Source organism: Vespula pensylvanica, chromosome 24, assembly GCF_014466175.1.
Source record: "Vespula pensylvanica isolate Volc-1 chromosome 24, ASM1446617v1, whole genome shotgun sequence".
Lineage (NCBI taxonomy): Eukaryota > Metazoa > Arthropoda > Insecta > Hymenoptera > Vespidae > Vespula > Vespula pensylvanica.
In genome coordinates, this window is record NC_057708.1 from 1,685,835 (window position 1) to 1,702,608 (window position 16,774).

Genomic DNA, 16,774 nt, shown 5'->3' on the forward strand with positions numbered 1-16,774 from the left:
TTATTATTATTATTATTACTATTATTATTATTATTATTATTATTATATCGCCATTGTAATAAATGGCAAACATATACATATACACATATTAAACAGAAATAAAAAGAGAAAAATGATGTAGGATCTATCGATCATGTTAATGATAAATGTGAGGTATGAACTTGGGAGGGAGTATTTTAAGAAACGATGCGCGCACACACACACATACACACATAGGGAAATATAAATAACTTTGTCTCGCGAGTGATGTAATAATTGTAATGGTGAGATAAAAAAAAGGATGTACCTACTCGTTCGTAAAGAAATAAAAAAAGAAAGAAGAAGAAAAAGAAGATAAGACATCAATCGGTCGATGTCCTCTCCTCTGTCGTCTATCATCATCATTATCATCATCATCGTCATCATCATCATTATCATCATTGTCGTCGTCGTCGTCGTCGTCGTCGTCGTCGTCGTCATTTTGAGATCACCTATGTTAAATTAAAAAGGAAGGAAGTCCTTATTGTATATACATATATATATGTGTGTATGTGTATATGTATATATATATATATATATATATATATATATATGTAACATGAAACAATACATACACAAAAGAAGAAAAAGGCAAAAGTCGAGGTACTCAAATCTCAGTTCCCTCCTGACTACTTGTATCATAATTAAAAAAATAAAAAAATAAAAAAGTAAACAAGTAAAAAATAGAAACCATAGATATAAAAGAAAAATGGAAATTGAGTACGAAGCTAAAGATCGCATAAAGTCTACGAAGTTTCTAAAAGATTGAAAAATGCTATCCATTAATACTACTAACTACTACAACTACAACCAACAACAAGAGCAACAAGAAACAATAATAAATGAGGAAGAAAAAAATCAATTGCGATTATTATCTACGACAACGCTATTAATGCGAATTATTAAAATGATAAGGATAATATACGAAGAAAGAAAAAATAAATAATAAATAAATAAATAAATAAAAAAATAACAGATTATACAATTAATAGCGAGCGAGAAAGCATACCACGCCTACAGTAAAATAAAAATAAAAATAAAAATAAAAATAAAAATAAAAATAAAACCACGTGTAGCATACACGATAATACTATTATTATCAAAATAGTTCAATGTAAATTGTTATTTTTGTTGAAATAAAAATCACCTCCGTTATAACGATGAGCATAATCTTGTTGGCCTTCATTTTCGATCATCCATATTCTATATAAAATTCATATGTATATTATATATATATATATATATATATATATATATATATATGCAATTAGTTTAAATAATTTTACTCACAAAATTTAAAACTCCGAGAAACCTTGTTTGAAAATCATAGTTGATATTTATGCTCTCTAAATAATAAATAATACATTCGATATAAATTTTAAATGCTCGAGATTAAAATTTTCTTTGGTAAGCCCTAATTTTATAAATGTTTTCTTTATCGGTTTAATATCAAAACGATCTGTATATACTAATTTCAGATATATTCATTTATTATATTTTATATAAACAAATACGTATTACACAAACATACACATAAAAGAATGCAGAATATATATGTATAATGAATATGTATGTATGTATGTATGTATGTATGTATGTATGTATGTATGTATGTATATATATATATATATATACTCAACATACTATATAATTATTTATTTCGAACATAAGTATGCGTAATTGCATTTCTTAACTATTACTATTATAGTTGTACAGTAAAAAATACAATATTATTATAAAAAAAATTCATGGTTTAATGTCAAAGTTTCAGATAATATTTTTCTGATTGAATTATAAAAGTCTAATTTTTTTTCTTAAATTGTATATTTTTACAAAAAATTACACATCTACATTGCATTATCATAAGATGTATATATATATATATATATATATACACTTTATTTTTTTATTTCTTTTATTTTTTTATTTTTTCATTTCAAATAAAGCACAAAAAACTTCCAGTCCATAGTATAAATTTGAATACAAAGAATTATGAAAATAATTATAGAATAATAATGTTTATATAATAAAAATTATTCTTTCATTTGTTTTTGTTTTTGTGCGACAATGAAGTGTAATTATCCTGACGTATTAGTTATAACTTAATTATGACTTTTTAATTTTTGGTTCAAGTGTAGATATTATCATGTCGATCTATATATATAATACTAGTAATTAAATTATTACGATCACTTAGTTACGTATTGTTGTTGTTATTATTATTATTATTATTATTATTATTATTATTATTATTATCAATATTATTATCATCATTATTATTATTATCCTTTATAAAAAAGAATTCCCATTTGTTACATGTGTGTAATAAACGAAAAATTTTTTTAATTCAGGTACATCAGGTAACAAATTGAAAGCCAATGAAATAAAAAATGTGTATATATAATTTTGAAACGCTAGCTACATATAACTATTATATTACTCAGAAAAAGGTAGAGAGAATATTATTATTTATTTATATATATATATATATATACATATATATATATATATATACACAATATTACCTATTTCTTTAAAGTATAATATAATTAAAAAATTAAGCAAAAAATATTCTTACTGATAATATAATTAAGTTAAAGAGATAAATGCATATATATTTATGACTACAGCACATATTCTATGTGTATTATCATATTTTGTTAAACTAAATTAATTCAGTTACATATAAATCAACAAAACGTGGATTATAAAAAAAAGAAGTAATACTGCTCCTCTTATTCTATACATAACTGTTTTCGTATGTTTATATATTATATAATATAATAGATCAAATTAATAATTTACTTTTTTATAGCAATTACACAAAGTATTTGTATATGTAAATTCCAAGAGTAGTAATATGCTTGTACAAGCAATATATATATATATATAAACGGAAGAGGTAGCGCTCTCACGTGTAATACGCAAAATTGATTGTAGAGAGATAAATAATACATAAACTTCACCACACAACGCAATAAGAAATTTGTAATGATAGTAAGTAATTATTTGTTTCATAGTGCCATCGTAATAACATCATATATCACAGTGTATCTTGTAATTGTGTGTGTTGATTTTAAATGGTATGATATATATATATATATATATATATATATATATATATATATAAAACCACAATACAGTAAGTCATTAAAGTAAATTAATTTTGTTCATAAGTATGTTTGTGCTTCTCTCATATGTCGTAATCGATTAACTTCAAACATGAACAGTTTAATAGTTAAATTATAAAATATTTCTTGCATGAAATTCCACATAGAAAGGAATTTTTTTCTATGCACTTACTTTGTACTGATTCTTGATTAGTCACATTTTTTAACCATCTCAATTGAAATATTACAATAGTCGTATCATATAAAAGGCATTACTCTATTTTTATACTCTTCCATAATACGATGGATATAAAATATTCCACAAAATAGCTGCTGTCATAAGAATTGTATATGTAATAATACTAGCCCACCAAACGACTTTTTCCCAAGTTTTTACTTCCAGATTACGAAGCACGTTTATACCAACAAGAAGTCCAGCTACAGCTCCAGCCAAATGAGCTACGTACCCAATCTGATTGTTGGATTCTACTTCAACGTAACGACTATATATTGCTTGACCTACGTCAACTGTAGTTACAACAAGGAACACTAATAATTGAAGGACGGCAAACTCCATTTCTGACCAATTCATCAATATCGTTGCTACATGCGCGGTGATTAGTGCATACACACCACCGGATGCTCCTGCTAAATAAACAGTAGGATCTGAAACCGAAGTTCCAAGAGATCCAGCTATCACTCCTGCTATGTATATAATTAATACTCTCCACCATTTATGAACCATTTCCAAAGGTATGCCCAGCATAATTTGCACCAATAAGTTAACCACCAAATGGAGAACTCTGCATGATAAAATAATTTTTTAAATATTTTTTATAAATAGGAAAATTATTCGATTGACATCAGAAATAAACTTACCCAACATGAACAAACATATATGTCAAATACCTCCATGCTTGGTATCTTTTGTGAGGATCGTAAATAAATAAAGTTGCTGCTGGTCCATCCATGGAAAGAGACTTATGTTCAACTACGTCGTATAAAAATAAAATAATCTCTAACATCGATATGATTATCATTGCCACAGCAGGTGGTCTACAACTATATTCTTCTTCATATTGCCCATCAGGAAAATCGCTGGAAGTTTGAGTAGAATATTGTGCAGCGGTTGGTCTTTGAGGCACCATAGAGTGTACATAACGTTGTACAAGATGACCAAATACTCCTTGCATATCTTTCCTATGAATCTAAAAATTAAGATCGATATATTTTTCATCTAAAAGCATTAACTTTCTAATCAGCAAAAACATACCATAGCTATGAATTCTGGGTATTCTAAATACCCCGAATCGTCTAAATCTGCTTTACGCATTATTATACGGACAACATTAGCGGGAATATCATTGGAATAAGCAGAAGCTCGTATCATAGCTTTCAATTCTTGATACGAGATTTTTCCATCGCCATCTAGGTCATATTTTTCAAAGATAGATTTCCAATGCTGAAATTCAACGCTCAGATATATAAAACAATATTAACTTAATTAATAAAAATATTCTATCTAACATACACAGGATCTTACCGTATCGTTAAATTGTAAAGGAATAGTTATCCCGGTCTCTCCTTCCTGATTAGTCGCCATCCTGATCAGTTTGAAACTTCTAAAAATAAATAGATAAATAAATAAAAAAAGTAAAAGATAAAGAAAAAGTTAATACATAATATCATTCGAGTATCAAAACTATTCTAAAACTTTCATCAACGTAAACTCAAATAACAATCTGAAAAAGCTTCGCTTTTCTTCAAATTAAATATTAACACGCCGTCTCAGTTACAATGAAAAATCAATCAAATGAAAATATCAATAAAAATTCGAAATTAAAGGAAGATCCTTTTTTTTTTTTTTTTTAATTCGGAAAATTAAAAAAAAAAAGAACAAAATTGATACATGATTCCTTATTTAAAAAATGATACCTCCGGATTTGTACGAGTTCAGGTGCGTTCTTCAGGTACGACTCATCGATGTAAGAGAAAACTCAAACGATAGAGAGTTATGATATCACACAAGGTAATATTGTGTATTTCTAATCTATCTCTTATCGCTTTCATAGAGAAATGTGTACACAGCGATGATGACGACGACGACGACGACGACGACGACGACGAGTCAGTGTGACAATATGATTTCATCGAAACCACGATCCATGACGCGTTAAGAATCCATGAAGAATAGGATAATTACCTCTACAGTGTGTCACTGACCCTGATGTACGAGGAACAAACTGTTCAAATAATTTCATTCATCTTTCACAATAAAGATTCTTAATATTCGAAATACAAAAAAAAAATTCCCATTGGGGGTTATTATCAAATCAAAGAAGAAACTTTTAAACGTAACGTTGAATAGTACTACTACTTCTACTGCTACTACTGCTACTGCTGCTACAACAACAACATCGATTCTCTTCCTCTGTATCACAGAGGACTATTATTCGACTTGGCCTTCGCCAGGTGTGCCTAACAATAACTCCCATCATTTCGTATTTCATAGATAGAGGTCAAGAAGTTAAACTATTAACTCTTAAACATTACATAACATATACTTGTATATATATATATATATATATATATATATATATATGTATGTATATATATATATATATATATATATAAATAAAGAAAGAAGCAAGCTTATTTTCAATTAATATACACATGAATATTGTTTGAAACATAGATATATATAATATCGTTAGATAGGTAAACTCATGATTTATTTTAGTACACAAGTTTTAGTTTAGAGGGAGTAAATAACGATAATAATAAATCGGTATCGATTATTAATACTATCGTTTGAAAATATATCACTTTTTCTCACATCTTATCGAATGTTCCTCCCTCGACAATTTTATATTTTATATAAACGTCTTCGATGATATTGATGAAAATGCGAAAAAAGAAAAGAAACAAAAAAATGTCGTGATTAGGATATTAATTTAATTTCGTTTCATTCGTGAGGACTACTTCGAGATTATCTCTCGTATAACACGTAGAAAGCCAACGGGACAGAACGGACAGGTCTTTGGCGAGGAATGCAATCGGTTTCAAACCGGTTTTACGCCGATTCTCTTCTTATTCTTATTCTTTTTTTCTTGACATAAAGCAAGAAAATTCTTTCGTTATGAAAATATAAGAAATAAAAAAAAATGTCGTGCGTGTGTGTGTTGTAATATATATATATATATATACATATGTGTGTGTGTGTGTGTGTGTACATATATATCATGATATTTTGATCTGTAATATATATAAAACTATTATAATATTTAGAGATCTCTTATAAATATAGATTTGTCATAATATATAACTTACATACATACATACGTATATATAAATAAATATATATATATATTTAAATATCTATTTATAAATACATAAATCGAAAACAAAATGGCGACTCTACATATGTATGAATATAGGAATTAATAAATGTAAACATTTATGTGAAAGTATCTTAGGTTATTGATATAAACAGGAAAAAGAAAAAAAAATGAATGTACGAAAAACCCATTATTCATCAAAGCCGGAACTATGACTGGCAATACTACGATTGTTTACAATCCCTTTCATCTTTTTTGCTTGGACGATTTCTCTCTCTCTCTCTCTCTCTCTCTCTCTCTCTCTCTCTCTCTCTCTCTCTCTGTTTCTCTATGATGTTTTACATTTAAAATAATTCTTAGTATACTCAACGTTTTTTTAAATATTTTGTTATTCTTTGTGTATAGTATATTCAAATACGATAAAATAAAAAAAGAATAATAATTCAGAATTGTTGGGCAATTCGATTATTAAATGATTAAAATCAATAGTCTTTGAAAAATATATTGAAATATATAATTTTTATTGCAATGAAAAAATATAAAATAAATTCGACTCGTCGAATGAGTCACCGATCTCTATTTTGATTATAACGTTGCTAAGCAACGATTAGGATACCTTTACTATTTTCTTGATTACGACTGTATTGCTTTTACTACAGTACACGAACGCCAACGAAAAATAGTTCAAGTATTTTTTTTCTCTCTCTTTTTTCTTTTTTTTTTTTTTTAAAGATATTACAAAAATCAAAATGGCGAATATTCAAGGAAGAAAAAAGATCGCTGCGAGTTATCGAGTTAAGGAACCTATACGTAACTTTAAGATAAGGTACATTTTCTCATATGCACATATACACACAACTTATATATATATATATGTGCGTGTGTGTGTGTGTGTGTGTGTGTGTGTGTATGTATGTATGTATGTATTGGTCAATAAGTTACAGTAGAATTTCTAAAATTTTATATTGATATAAATAAAATAATATAGTACATAATAATATTCAATTATTGAGTCTACTGATATAGTAATTAATTCGACAATAAATAATTTCCGAATTTTCTATAAAAATTATTACTATTTTGTATATATAACGTACACACGCATTATTTCTGGATTATATATATATATATATATATATATATATATATTTAAATATCTCATTTAAATATTCATATAATAGAAATGTATATTCTCATTTCTATTGTATGAATACTAAATTATTATTAATATTACAAGAAAATAGTAATGTTACATATTATATGTACTATGTATATATATTCAAATGTGTATAAAATATTACAAATTCTGACATTACTTATTGATCAACCAATACATATATATGTACATACATACATACACACACACACATTTATACGTTCGTTAATTCTTGTTTTGTCACGAATTATTAACAATTCTCATAATAAGAATTTTTTATGTTAGGTCTTTACATTACGCCGCGATAGAACATTCCCTGTTAGCCTTGAAATTTGAAAGGATCCTGTCACGGATATCCTACGATGTCTAGACAATTAAACGAATACGTGCGTATAATTCTCTCACGACCGATTAAATTTATACACCTCTCTAATTGCAAAAAAATTATATATATATATATATATATATATATATATATATATATGTACGTATGTATGTATAATATATTATCTATCAACTTCGTGCTTCTTGATAAAGTAATATCAAACGAAACGTTTGTAGATAACAAAATACTTGGAATAATTTTCATCTACGTATATAAACCAGAAAACGTATTTCTCTGTTAAATCTTCAACTAAAAATTTAGTTGATTTGAGTAAAATTGAATTGGTTGAGAAAGATAAGATGAAACACAGGCCACGAGCAAACAAGGGGCCATCTGGCATGCAAAGAGAAATTGTTTTTCAGTTCGCATTTATTTCGATGAAACGTTTATTGTTTCAGAGTTAGAGTCGCCCAACAGAAGTCTTTGCTGGCCGACTTGTTCGATACCGAGAACGATACAAGAGATCCGAATTATTTGGAAGAAGACGAACGTATTTTTAGATGGCAAGAGAAGATCTTCAGTCCCTTCGAAATTGAATTTTACAACGACGAAAAAAATTGCGTTAAGGAGTCTCAAAGAAAATATCATGAACTCATCAAGGAAAAAAATTTGCAAGCCTCGCGTTTGTATACTTATACGGAAACAGATACGTATTATCCCGATGAAAATCTGCTTACGAAGCCTTACCAATCATATTTGTCAATTAAAAATCAATTTGCATTGCCAGCAATACTAAATCGTAAACCGTTCACACTGAGGTACAATAAAAATGTGATCGATGATAGAATCAATGATAAGAGAATACGTTCCAATCATTATTTTTATATGGAACGTAGTACAATGTATATATTAGTAGATTTAAGTGGAAAGGATAAATCAGATTTGTTTCATGCATCTGACGTTGATACAGAAACACTTTTATGTAGAATTACTTATGATAAAATGCATAACATTCTTACTATGTACCCTGATTTTACTTCTGATGAATCTTATATGCTTACCACTGATACTGGTATTAGATATGATTATTGGCTTGAACATATTTCTGAAATTCAATCTACATCGGAGTTGGAACAACAACAAGAAGAATTACGACAAGTATGTATGATTTATTATAGTTGGAAATAGTACATACCCCACATAGGAAATTTCTGAAATTTGTCTTATTATTCTCTGTGGATAAAACATGTTTTATTGATATTGTACTAATTCCTTTTTAATACTTCAGTTTTGCACTGTTTAATACTTGATTTTTATATTCTTATCACACAATTTGCATGAAGAAACGCATACATTTTCTCACTGATTCTTTAATTAATTCACTAAATTTATTTCATTTCTTTGCCTACACTTTTTTATCGAGTATTTAAAAAACTTAGATTCTTTCATTAAAGTCTTCATGTTCTAGAGTTTGTAAAAGCAATGCAATATTTATTATAGATAAGGTCTACTTGAATGATCAACCATGTTAACCAGTAGATGGTCTACGTTTGACTGACTTTGATATTTCTCTGAATGTTTCCTCCAACACTTTCTTTCACTAATGTAAATGTTCCTAGTGCTGGATCAGATATATATATATATATGTATATATATATATATGTATATATGTATATACATATGTGTGTATATATATATATGTTGGAGAAGGGGTATAACACACACATTACTGTTTATATCCTTTTAAACTGACATCATTACTCACACATTATTACACCTACTTGACTCATGCTTGTAAAAAATGTGTTGTTTATAGATAATCTTATTTGTAGTGATTGCTCTTTATATAAAATATAATATATTTTTTATGACGTATTTTTTTTTAGGAAATGCAAAAACTTTTGCTGTATAAAGCTGCTGAGATACCTAATGAAATAGAAGTAACAGTGCCAAACATATTACAAATCTTTTTAAACATAAACATTGTTTCTGCACACAATTTTTCTTACAATGGTTTATTCATAACTTATTATATCGTTCTGCCAAAAGATTGGAGTACGAAGCAAAAAGAACGATTAATTGGGAGGACACAGAAATGTTATTTAAAAGATAAAACTGCATACTTTGATTATATCATGGAAATATTATTGGATTTGCATCTAAATATATTAACTAAAAATGCACCCATTACAAAATGGCCATCTTTGTTAATATCAGTAGCGTCTCTTGATAGTTGGACCAGGTACATATTTGTCATTAAAAGATATTATCTTTAATATTATTATATGCTTTTCTAAAGAATTTAAGTTATATAAATGATATATTGAATTTATTTTTATATAGATACCGTATAGAAGGATATGGAGTAGTACCTATATCGTTATCACCAGGTACACATGAATTATCTATACCCACTTGGAGGCCAGCTGGGAATATTGTTGATTCCCTTCGTCGATTTTTTACAGGTGGTACTTATGAATTGGAAGATATTACACATTGTGGAATTCCACCGGTATACGAGAGTACGACGTTAGATAAATCAAATTTAAAAGTTGTATCAAGTGGTTATGTTAAAATAAATATGAACATTGTTCATCGATATAATGTAAATACAATTAATACAAATTTTGAAAGTAAATGTTTTGAGAGAGAGAATGTTAATGCACTTATGAACAATGTAGAAAATGTTTTTGAACAATTCAAAGCAGCTAGAGAACGTATGTTACAAATTAGAAATGCAAATTTATGACTTTATTCTATAATCTTAGAATTGTTCAGTATTTTGTATAAATTTATATGTATAACATAAATTGACTAGTATACAAAAAAAGTTACGAATTTCTTTCTTCAATTGCATAATCAAAAATTACAATTAATACGAAATATTTAAAATTAATGTAAATACAAAAATATCGTAAAAAATAAAATACTACAAAACGAACTTATCACGCTCGCAATAAAAATTTGCAGTATGAAGGTATCTATAACAGACCTTATAAGATATGCAATTATCCATCGTTGTTACCAATGTGAAGTTCTTCCTTAACAGTGGCTCCACGGTGTTGCATTAGTATGTAGTTTCCCTTCTTGGTATAAGACATAACCTTACAATCATAATAATAACAAAAGCGTCGCGGCGAACTATTGTTATCAAATATCGCGGAGTCATATTTTACTAACGCTTCATGGTTTATGTGCAATATGTAAGATATAAAAAATAGAATTTTCTATAGAATTTTGTGAAGATGGGTGACATACGAGCCGGTCTTGAGGAATTAAAACTCGACGGTGCTCTGTTCGCCAATGTCAAGTACTACGTCAGTGGTGAAGGAGATCCTAAGGTATGTTACAATTTCGATATTTATATTATTGTTTCATCGATACTAACCTATTGAATCTTTATATATCGATATATTTAGCTCAACGATAAGTACGATGTATAAATGTAAACTCTACAATTCTAATCAAGATTGTAATATATAACTTTAGAGGTTATACATTCGCATTTGTCGACGTTATCAGGCTGTTAACTGAACGGCTCATTTAAATACTTATAGATCTTAAACTTATTACAAGAAGGTGGAGCAGAAAGATCCAACTATTTCTGTGATTTTGTTACACACTTAATAGCTGGCTATGATGCCCTTGAAAATGATATATCTGCAGCTAAAGATCTCTATGAGATTCCAGCGGTTACACAGAATTGGATTCTATTTTCTGTTAAATGTAATAAACTCTTACCGTATCCTTTTATATACAGCAATTACTTAAATTCCTTGATCTTTTATAGAAAGATTTCATAAAAAGGAATTATCTTTCATATTATTTATACATAAGCTTTTCCCTTAATAGTTATATGTAAATAGGACACATTACTTTTCCCCAGAAGAAAATCAATTATTTTCCAATGTACGAGCATGTATATCCCAAGTAAGTCGGGCAGATAGTAAAATACTTTGGGCGACAATAACGTTACAAGGTGGAAAATGTCAGTTACGTTTAGATAGATATTGTACCCATTTGATTACTGGGAAAGCTTCTGGATTGAAATATGATGCTGCAATGAGACATCATATTCAAATTGTTACTCCTGATTGGGTAACTGAATGTTGTAAAAAGGTTGCCCTTGTCAGTGAAATAGAATATCATCCAAGATTGCTTATTTATCCATCCCCAAATAGTTCAACAGCAATGATCACTGGTTTCATGGATGAGGATACAGAGAATAGTGCTGCTCAAGAAGAGCAGGATAGAACAAAAGCGGTATTAGAACAATTGAAACAACGCATGCCTTGGAATCAACCAAGTCCACCTGTATCTTCTAATGCATTACAAGTACATAACAATGCTAATCATACTGCAACAACTGCAACATATCCAAATAATGGGCAAAATGCAGTTAGTTTGCAGCAGCAACAGCAGCATCTTCCACGTTCTGTTGCTTCAACAAGTTTGTCTAATGCACCTTCAAACGTTCCTTCCATGTCAGATCAAAATATTATCAATCAAACCAATTGGATGCCCCAAGCTTCTCAAGCAAATAGTATTTCGCAAATGAAAGGGATCTCATCACAAATACAGCAAGATATACCTCCACAACAGCAAATAAATATGCAACATCAAATGATACAACAGCAGCAGCAACAGCAGTTAACACAACAGCAACAGCATCTAGCACAACAACAGCAACAACAACTTACCCAACATCAACAACAGATGCAACAAACATATACACAACAGACACTTTTGAATCAAACCCAGGCTCCACAATTACCACCCCAACAACAACAAATTGTAAACCAACAACAACAGCAGCAGTTGAGCCAGCAAACATTAATTCAACAACAACAACAGCAAATAAATTCACAGCTATCTCAACATCAGCTTACACCTCAGCAGCAATTATTGACACCTCAGCAGAAACAAATGAATCAGCATCAATTGTTGTCACAGCAGCAAATAAATCAACAACAACTTTCTTCTCAGCAAGCACAGCAGCAACAACATTTACCTCAACAGCCACAACAAATTCCTGTGCAACAACAATCGCAACAAGTACAATTAACGCCTCAACAACAACAGATCGTTTTGCAACAGTTACCTTCTCAGCAACAACTTGGTGCACAACATCAGCTGAATCAACAACAACCAGGACCACCTCAACAACTGACAACTGAACAGAGACAACAACTTATCTTATTACAGCAGCAACAACAGCAACAAAAAATACATCAAATATCTCAACAATTACAACAATCTGCACCTCCAAGTTCACAGCAATTTGTTATAAGGGATGGTCAGTTACAGCAGCAACCACAGAATCAACAATTAATAGGCCCAAATCAACAAGGTTTTATAGTTCAAAGAGATGCACAATGGCAACAGCAACAATATCATTTGCAATTGCAAAGGCAGCAACAACAACAAATTGGTCCACAAAGACCTGGAGGACAATGGACTCAGCAGCCACCCCAACCACCTAGACAATTGATTCAATTGGATGCTCAAACGCACCAACAGTTACAACAAATGGATCCTCAACAAAGAGCACAATTCATTCAAAAAATTCAAAAACAACGAAATTTATTATTGCAAAGACAAATGCAAAGTCGACAAGCTCAACAAGGTCCACATATAGCTGTTATAAGAAGTCCTGGAAAACCAGGACAACCAGGTGGTTTACAGTGGATTCAACAGCCACGTCCACAGATGATGGGGCCACAAATTGCACAGCCACCAGGACAGAAACCAGTACATCCTGGTGTACAACCTCCTGCTTTAACACCTATCAATTCTAATAATCAAGTCATAGTACAGAGCGGGCAAAATGTACAATCAGCTCCACCTTCTCAAACAGGACAAGCATTTCAACAGAATCAAACATTAACTCCTCAGCAAATAGCACAATTACATATGCAAAAACAACAACAAATGGCGAGACTACAACAATTGCAACATTTACAACAACAACAGCAGCAGCAGCAACAACAACAACAGCAACAGCAGCAGCAGCAACAGCAGCAACAAGGGGCTCAGCAAGAACCACCATTAACACCTTTATCAAATAACACTCCAATTCCTCCAGATCAGCAGCTTGTAAATGCTAAAACAAAAACTGCATTAGCAAATATGTTAACAAATAGACTGCAAGGTGGTGCAGCAGAAGGTAGTGCTGCTGGTCAACTAAGATTAATGACTGCACAGCATAGACCACCACCTCCACCTTCCCAGGATCCTCAACTGTTAGCAGCATATCAAAGAAGAACTTTAGGGAACATAACAAATGGTGCACCAACAGGTGCTCCTATGAAAATGCAATATGCTCCTGTTATGCAACAACCTAAAGCTCAGTTTTATGGACATAATCCAAATTTAAAATGTAAGTATATTTATTATATTATTTTGTAACTATGTCAACCTACACATATATTTTCATTATATCGCAATAATTTTTTGTATAAAGTATTATCAGACGTCTTTTTTATATTTCTAGTGCCACCAGATTTATTTTTATTGGGTTGTATTTTCGTAATCGTTGAATACGATGTTCAACGTCCTAATGAAGTATCAGTTTGGAAACAAGTGATTGAAAGACACGGAGGAGAGGTAGAACCGCAATATTGTACTCGTGCTACGCATGTTCTAGCAATTACACAAAAGCATCCAACAGTGGTGCAAGCATTACGAGAGGGAAAACGTTGTGTTAGTGCTCATTGGCTATCCGATGTCGTTAACAAACAACAAGTATTACCTCCATGGCATGCGCTGCATTTTCCAACTCCCTTTAGTTTAACTGAACTTCCATGTGCAAAACAAATTGTATCTTTATCTGGATTCGAAGGAGAAGAACGAGCGAAAGTAAAATATATGTTAGAAGCATTAGGTGCCAAATTTACAAGTTATTTTTCAAGACATAATACATTACTCGTATGTAGAAGGTAATATTTTTGAAAGAGTAATACAATATAAAATATTGAAATAATCAGGAAGCTTATGAATCAACATTTCTCTTGTATTTTCCCTTTTTATTTATTTATTTTTTCTTTTTTCTTTTGTAATAAAATTTCAGACCAGATGGACAAAAATATAAAAAGGCACGCGAATGGCAAACAGCAGTAGTAAATGCACAATGGTTAACAGATTTACTCTGTGGGCAGACAAGTGCATTGCATCAATTGGATGGTCCAAAATATCAACAATTTAGTCTTAGTAATCCATTCAGATTGGATTATTCATTAGTACCGCATCTTATGGGTAAATTAAATAATACATTAAAAATATAAAAATTTCTTCTAATGTATTTAAAACCAATAAAATGTTGCATATGTACAATTTGTTATAGCTGCATGGAAAATGCCAATTAATATCACACAAGAATCTTATGACAAAGTTAAGCAAGTTGGACAGGGTCCAAATTCTATAAGAAAATCTAAAAAGCCTCGTTTGGATGCACCCCAATTAAATAAAGATCCACATCTTTTAGGATTAGATGAACCAATAGTTGTTAGTAATCCAGATCCTCCCCCACCAGATAAACAACCAAGGATTTTATTTTCTGGTATTAATCCTAGAAAACATGCCAAGGTACATATATACAATGATATTTGATTTAATCTGTTTTGATATTCGCGATGAAGAATATTCAGAATAATTCATTTTTACAGAGAATTCGAGAATTAGGAGGTGCTCTTGCAGCTGGTTGGCAAGATGCCACACATCTTGTAATGTCAGCACCAATTCGTACAGTGAAATTATTGTGTTGCCTCTCTCGATGTAAATTTATTGTTACTCTTCAATGGTTACTTGATTGTTCAGCAAAAAATACTTTCTTGGATGAGAGCGGATATCTTTTAGGGGATGCAGAATTTGAAAAGAATTTTAATTGTAATATAGAAAAGGCTTTGGCAAGTCCTAATCGGGGTACAGTACTTAAGGTAGGATAGAAAAGAAACAAAAAAAAAAAAAAAAGAAAGAATAATAACGCAGACATTTAATTGATATTTGTAATCCTTACCGTTTTTTAATTTAGGGTAAAATATTTTATGTGACACCAAGTGTCATTCCATCTCCGTCGGCTATAGCGGAAATAATTGAAAGTGCAGGCGGTATAATGGAAAAGACACGAAGACCTCTTACACAAATACAAGAGATGAATAGTACCAAATTAAATTACATAATCGTAACTCATGAAAATGATCTTCATCTTCTTTCCGATGTTTTACATGCTAATATCAGTGAGTAATACTTAAGAAAAATTCAGTGATTATTTTTTACTTTATCTTGAGATACCTGAAGAAACATTTATTTATTTATTTTTTTTATATCCTTAGGCGTGTTCAGTGCAGAAATTGTCTTAGGAGCAGTCGCACGACAATACTTCCAAGTTGATACAAATCAAGCATAAAATTATGCGATTTTCGATATGCACTGCATTTTTATGTCTGCCAGGACATATTAAAGATCATCTATGAGTTATTTTTTTCGAGGATTGAGGATTTTACTTACCTTCTTAAATGGGACAATAAAGAGCATAGTTTTATGATACAGAAGACATTCTTTTTCATACATGTGTTTGGTGTATATATATATATATATATATATATATATATATATATATATGTTACCATTCCTTTATTATTAAATAATATTCTAACTTCGATTCTATTTCATGTGTATTTTTAATTACTTGTTTCACTGAATTTTTATAATAATTAAATAGAAGACATACATACATATATATATATACACATTTTGTTGCTTCAAGATTAAAAATAATAATAAATAAGCTATTAGAATAATAGATTTTGTTGTAGGAATGGTAACATAT

At 29.8% G+C, this 16,774-nt stretch overlaps 3 protein-coding genes across 8 annotated transcripts; 2 read left to right on the top strand and 1 right to left on the bottom strand.

Moving 5' to 3' along the window:
- Window positions 1-2,753: 2,753 nt before the first annotated feature.
- On the bottom strand, window positions 2,754-11,054 carry LOC122636989 (rhomboid-related protein 2-like). 5 transcript variants are annotated; one of them, XM_043828753.1, is made up of 5 exons: window positions 10,940-11,054; window positions 4,672-4,750; window positions 4,402-4,590; window positions 4,008-4,336; window positions 2,754-3,931 (listed from the first exon to the last, which is right to left on the bottom strand). In XM_043828753.1, the coding sequence occupies exons 2-5, from the start codon at window positions 4,729-4,731 to the stop codon at window positions 3,412-3,414; spliced, it is 1,098 nt and encodes a 365-aa protein (XP_043684688.1). In that variant the 5' UTR covers window positions 4,732-4,750; window positions 10,940-11,054; the 3' UTR covers window positions 2,754-3,411. The 5 variants fall into 5 exon arrangements, with proteins under 5 accessions (XP_043684688.1, XP_043684689.1, XP_043684685.1 ...); XM_043828754.1 differs by lacking the exon at window positions 10,940-11,054 and adding an exon at window positions 10,320-10,440; XM_043828750.1 differs by lacking the exon at window positions 10,940-11,054 and adding an exon at window positions 9,143-9,840.
- On the top strand, window positions 6,914-10,834 carry LOC122636988 (Meckel syndrome type 1 protein homolog). Of its 2 annotated transcripts, XM_043828749.1 has the most exons (5): window positions 6,914-7,292; window positions 8,406-9,105; window positions 9,834-10,189; window positions 10,291-10,337; window positions 10,413-10,834. In XM_043828749.1, the coding sequence occupies exons 1-5, from the start codon at window positions 7,216-7,218 to the stop codon at window positions 10,694-10,696; spliced, it is 1,464 nt and encodes a 487-aa protein (XP_043684684.1). In that variant the 5' UTR covers window positions 6,914-7,215; the 3' UTR covers window positions 10,697-10,834. The 2 variants fall into 2 exon arrangements, with proteins under 2 accessions (XP_043684684.1, XP_043684683.1); XM_043828748.1 differs by having other exon boundaries at window positions 6,919-7,292; window positions 10,291-10,834.
- On the top strand, window positions 11,052-16,493 carry LOC122636987 (PAX-interacting protein 1). Its single transcript, XM_043828747.1, has 9 exons — window positions 11,052-11,288; window positions 11,505-11,689; window positions 11,814-14,326; window positions 14,441-14,885; window positions 15,017-15,201; window positions 15,290-15,531; window positions 15,612-15,881; window positions 15,977-16,181; window positions 16,278-16,493. Exons 1-9 carry the CDS (start codon window positions 11,193-11,195, stop codon window positions 16,349-16,351), a joined length of 4,215 nt encoding a protein of 1,404 aa, XP_043684682.1. The 5' UTR covers window positions 11,052-11,192; the 3' UTR covers window positions 16,352-16,493.
- Window positions 16,494-16,774: the final 281 nt, after the last annotated feature.

Excerpts from the sequence above, each read along its gene's own strand:
- LOC122636988 (XM_043828748.1), top strand. The coding sequence starts at position 7,216 with ATGGCGAATATTCAAGGAAGAAAAAAGATCGCTGCGAGTTATCGAGTT. Across the intron at positions 9,106-9,833 it reads AACAAGAAGAATTACGACAA|GAAATGCAAAAACTTTTGCT; the intron begins GTATGTATGATT and ends ATTTTTTTTTAG. Across the intron at positions 10,190-10,290 it reads TCTCTTGATAGTTGGACCAG|ATACCGTATAGAAGGATATG; the intron begins GTACATATTTGT and ends ATTTTTATATAG.
- LOC122636987 (XM_043828747.1), top strand. The coding sequence starts at position 11,193 with ATGGGTGACATACGAGCCGGTCTTGAGGAATTAAAACTCGACGGTGCT. Across the intron at positions 15,532-15,611 it reads ATCCTAGAAAACATGCCAAG|AGAATTCGAGAATTAGGAGG; the intron begins GTACATATATAC and ends TCATTTTTACAG. Across the intron at positions 16,182-16,277 it reads TGTTTTACATGCTAATATCA|GCGTGTTCAGTGCAGAAATT; the intron begins GTGAGTAATACT and ends TTATATCCTTAG.
- LOC122636989 (XM_043828750.1), bottom strand. The coding sequence starts at position 9,195 with ATGTTTTATCCACAGAGAATAATAAGACAAATTTCAGAAATTTCCTAT. Across the intron at positions 4,751-9,142 it reads TCAGAAATTTCCTATGTGGG|AAGTTTCAAACTGATCAGGA; the intron begins GTATGTACTATT and ends ATTTATTTTTAG. Across the intron at positions 4,337-4,401 it reads ACCCAGAATTCATAGCTATG|ATTCATAGGAAAGATATGCA; the intron begins GTATGTTTTTGC and ends CTTAATTTTTAG.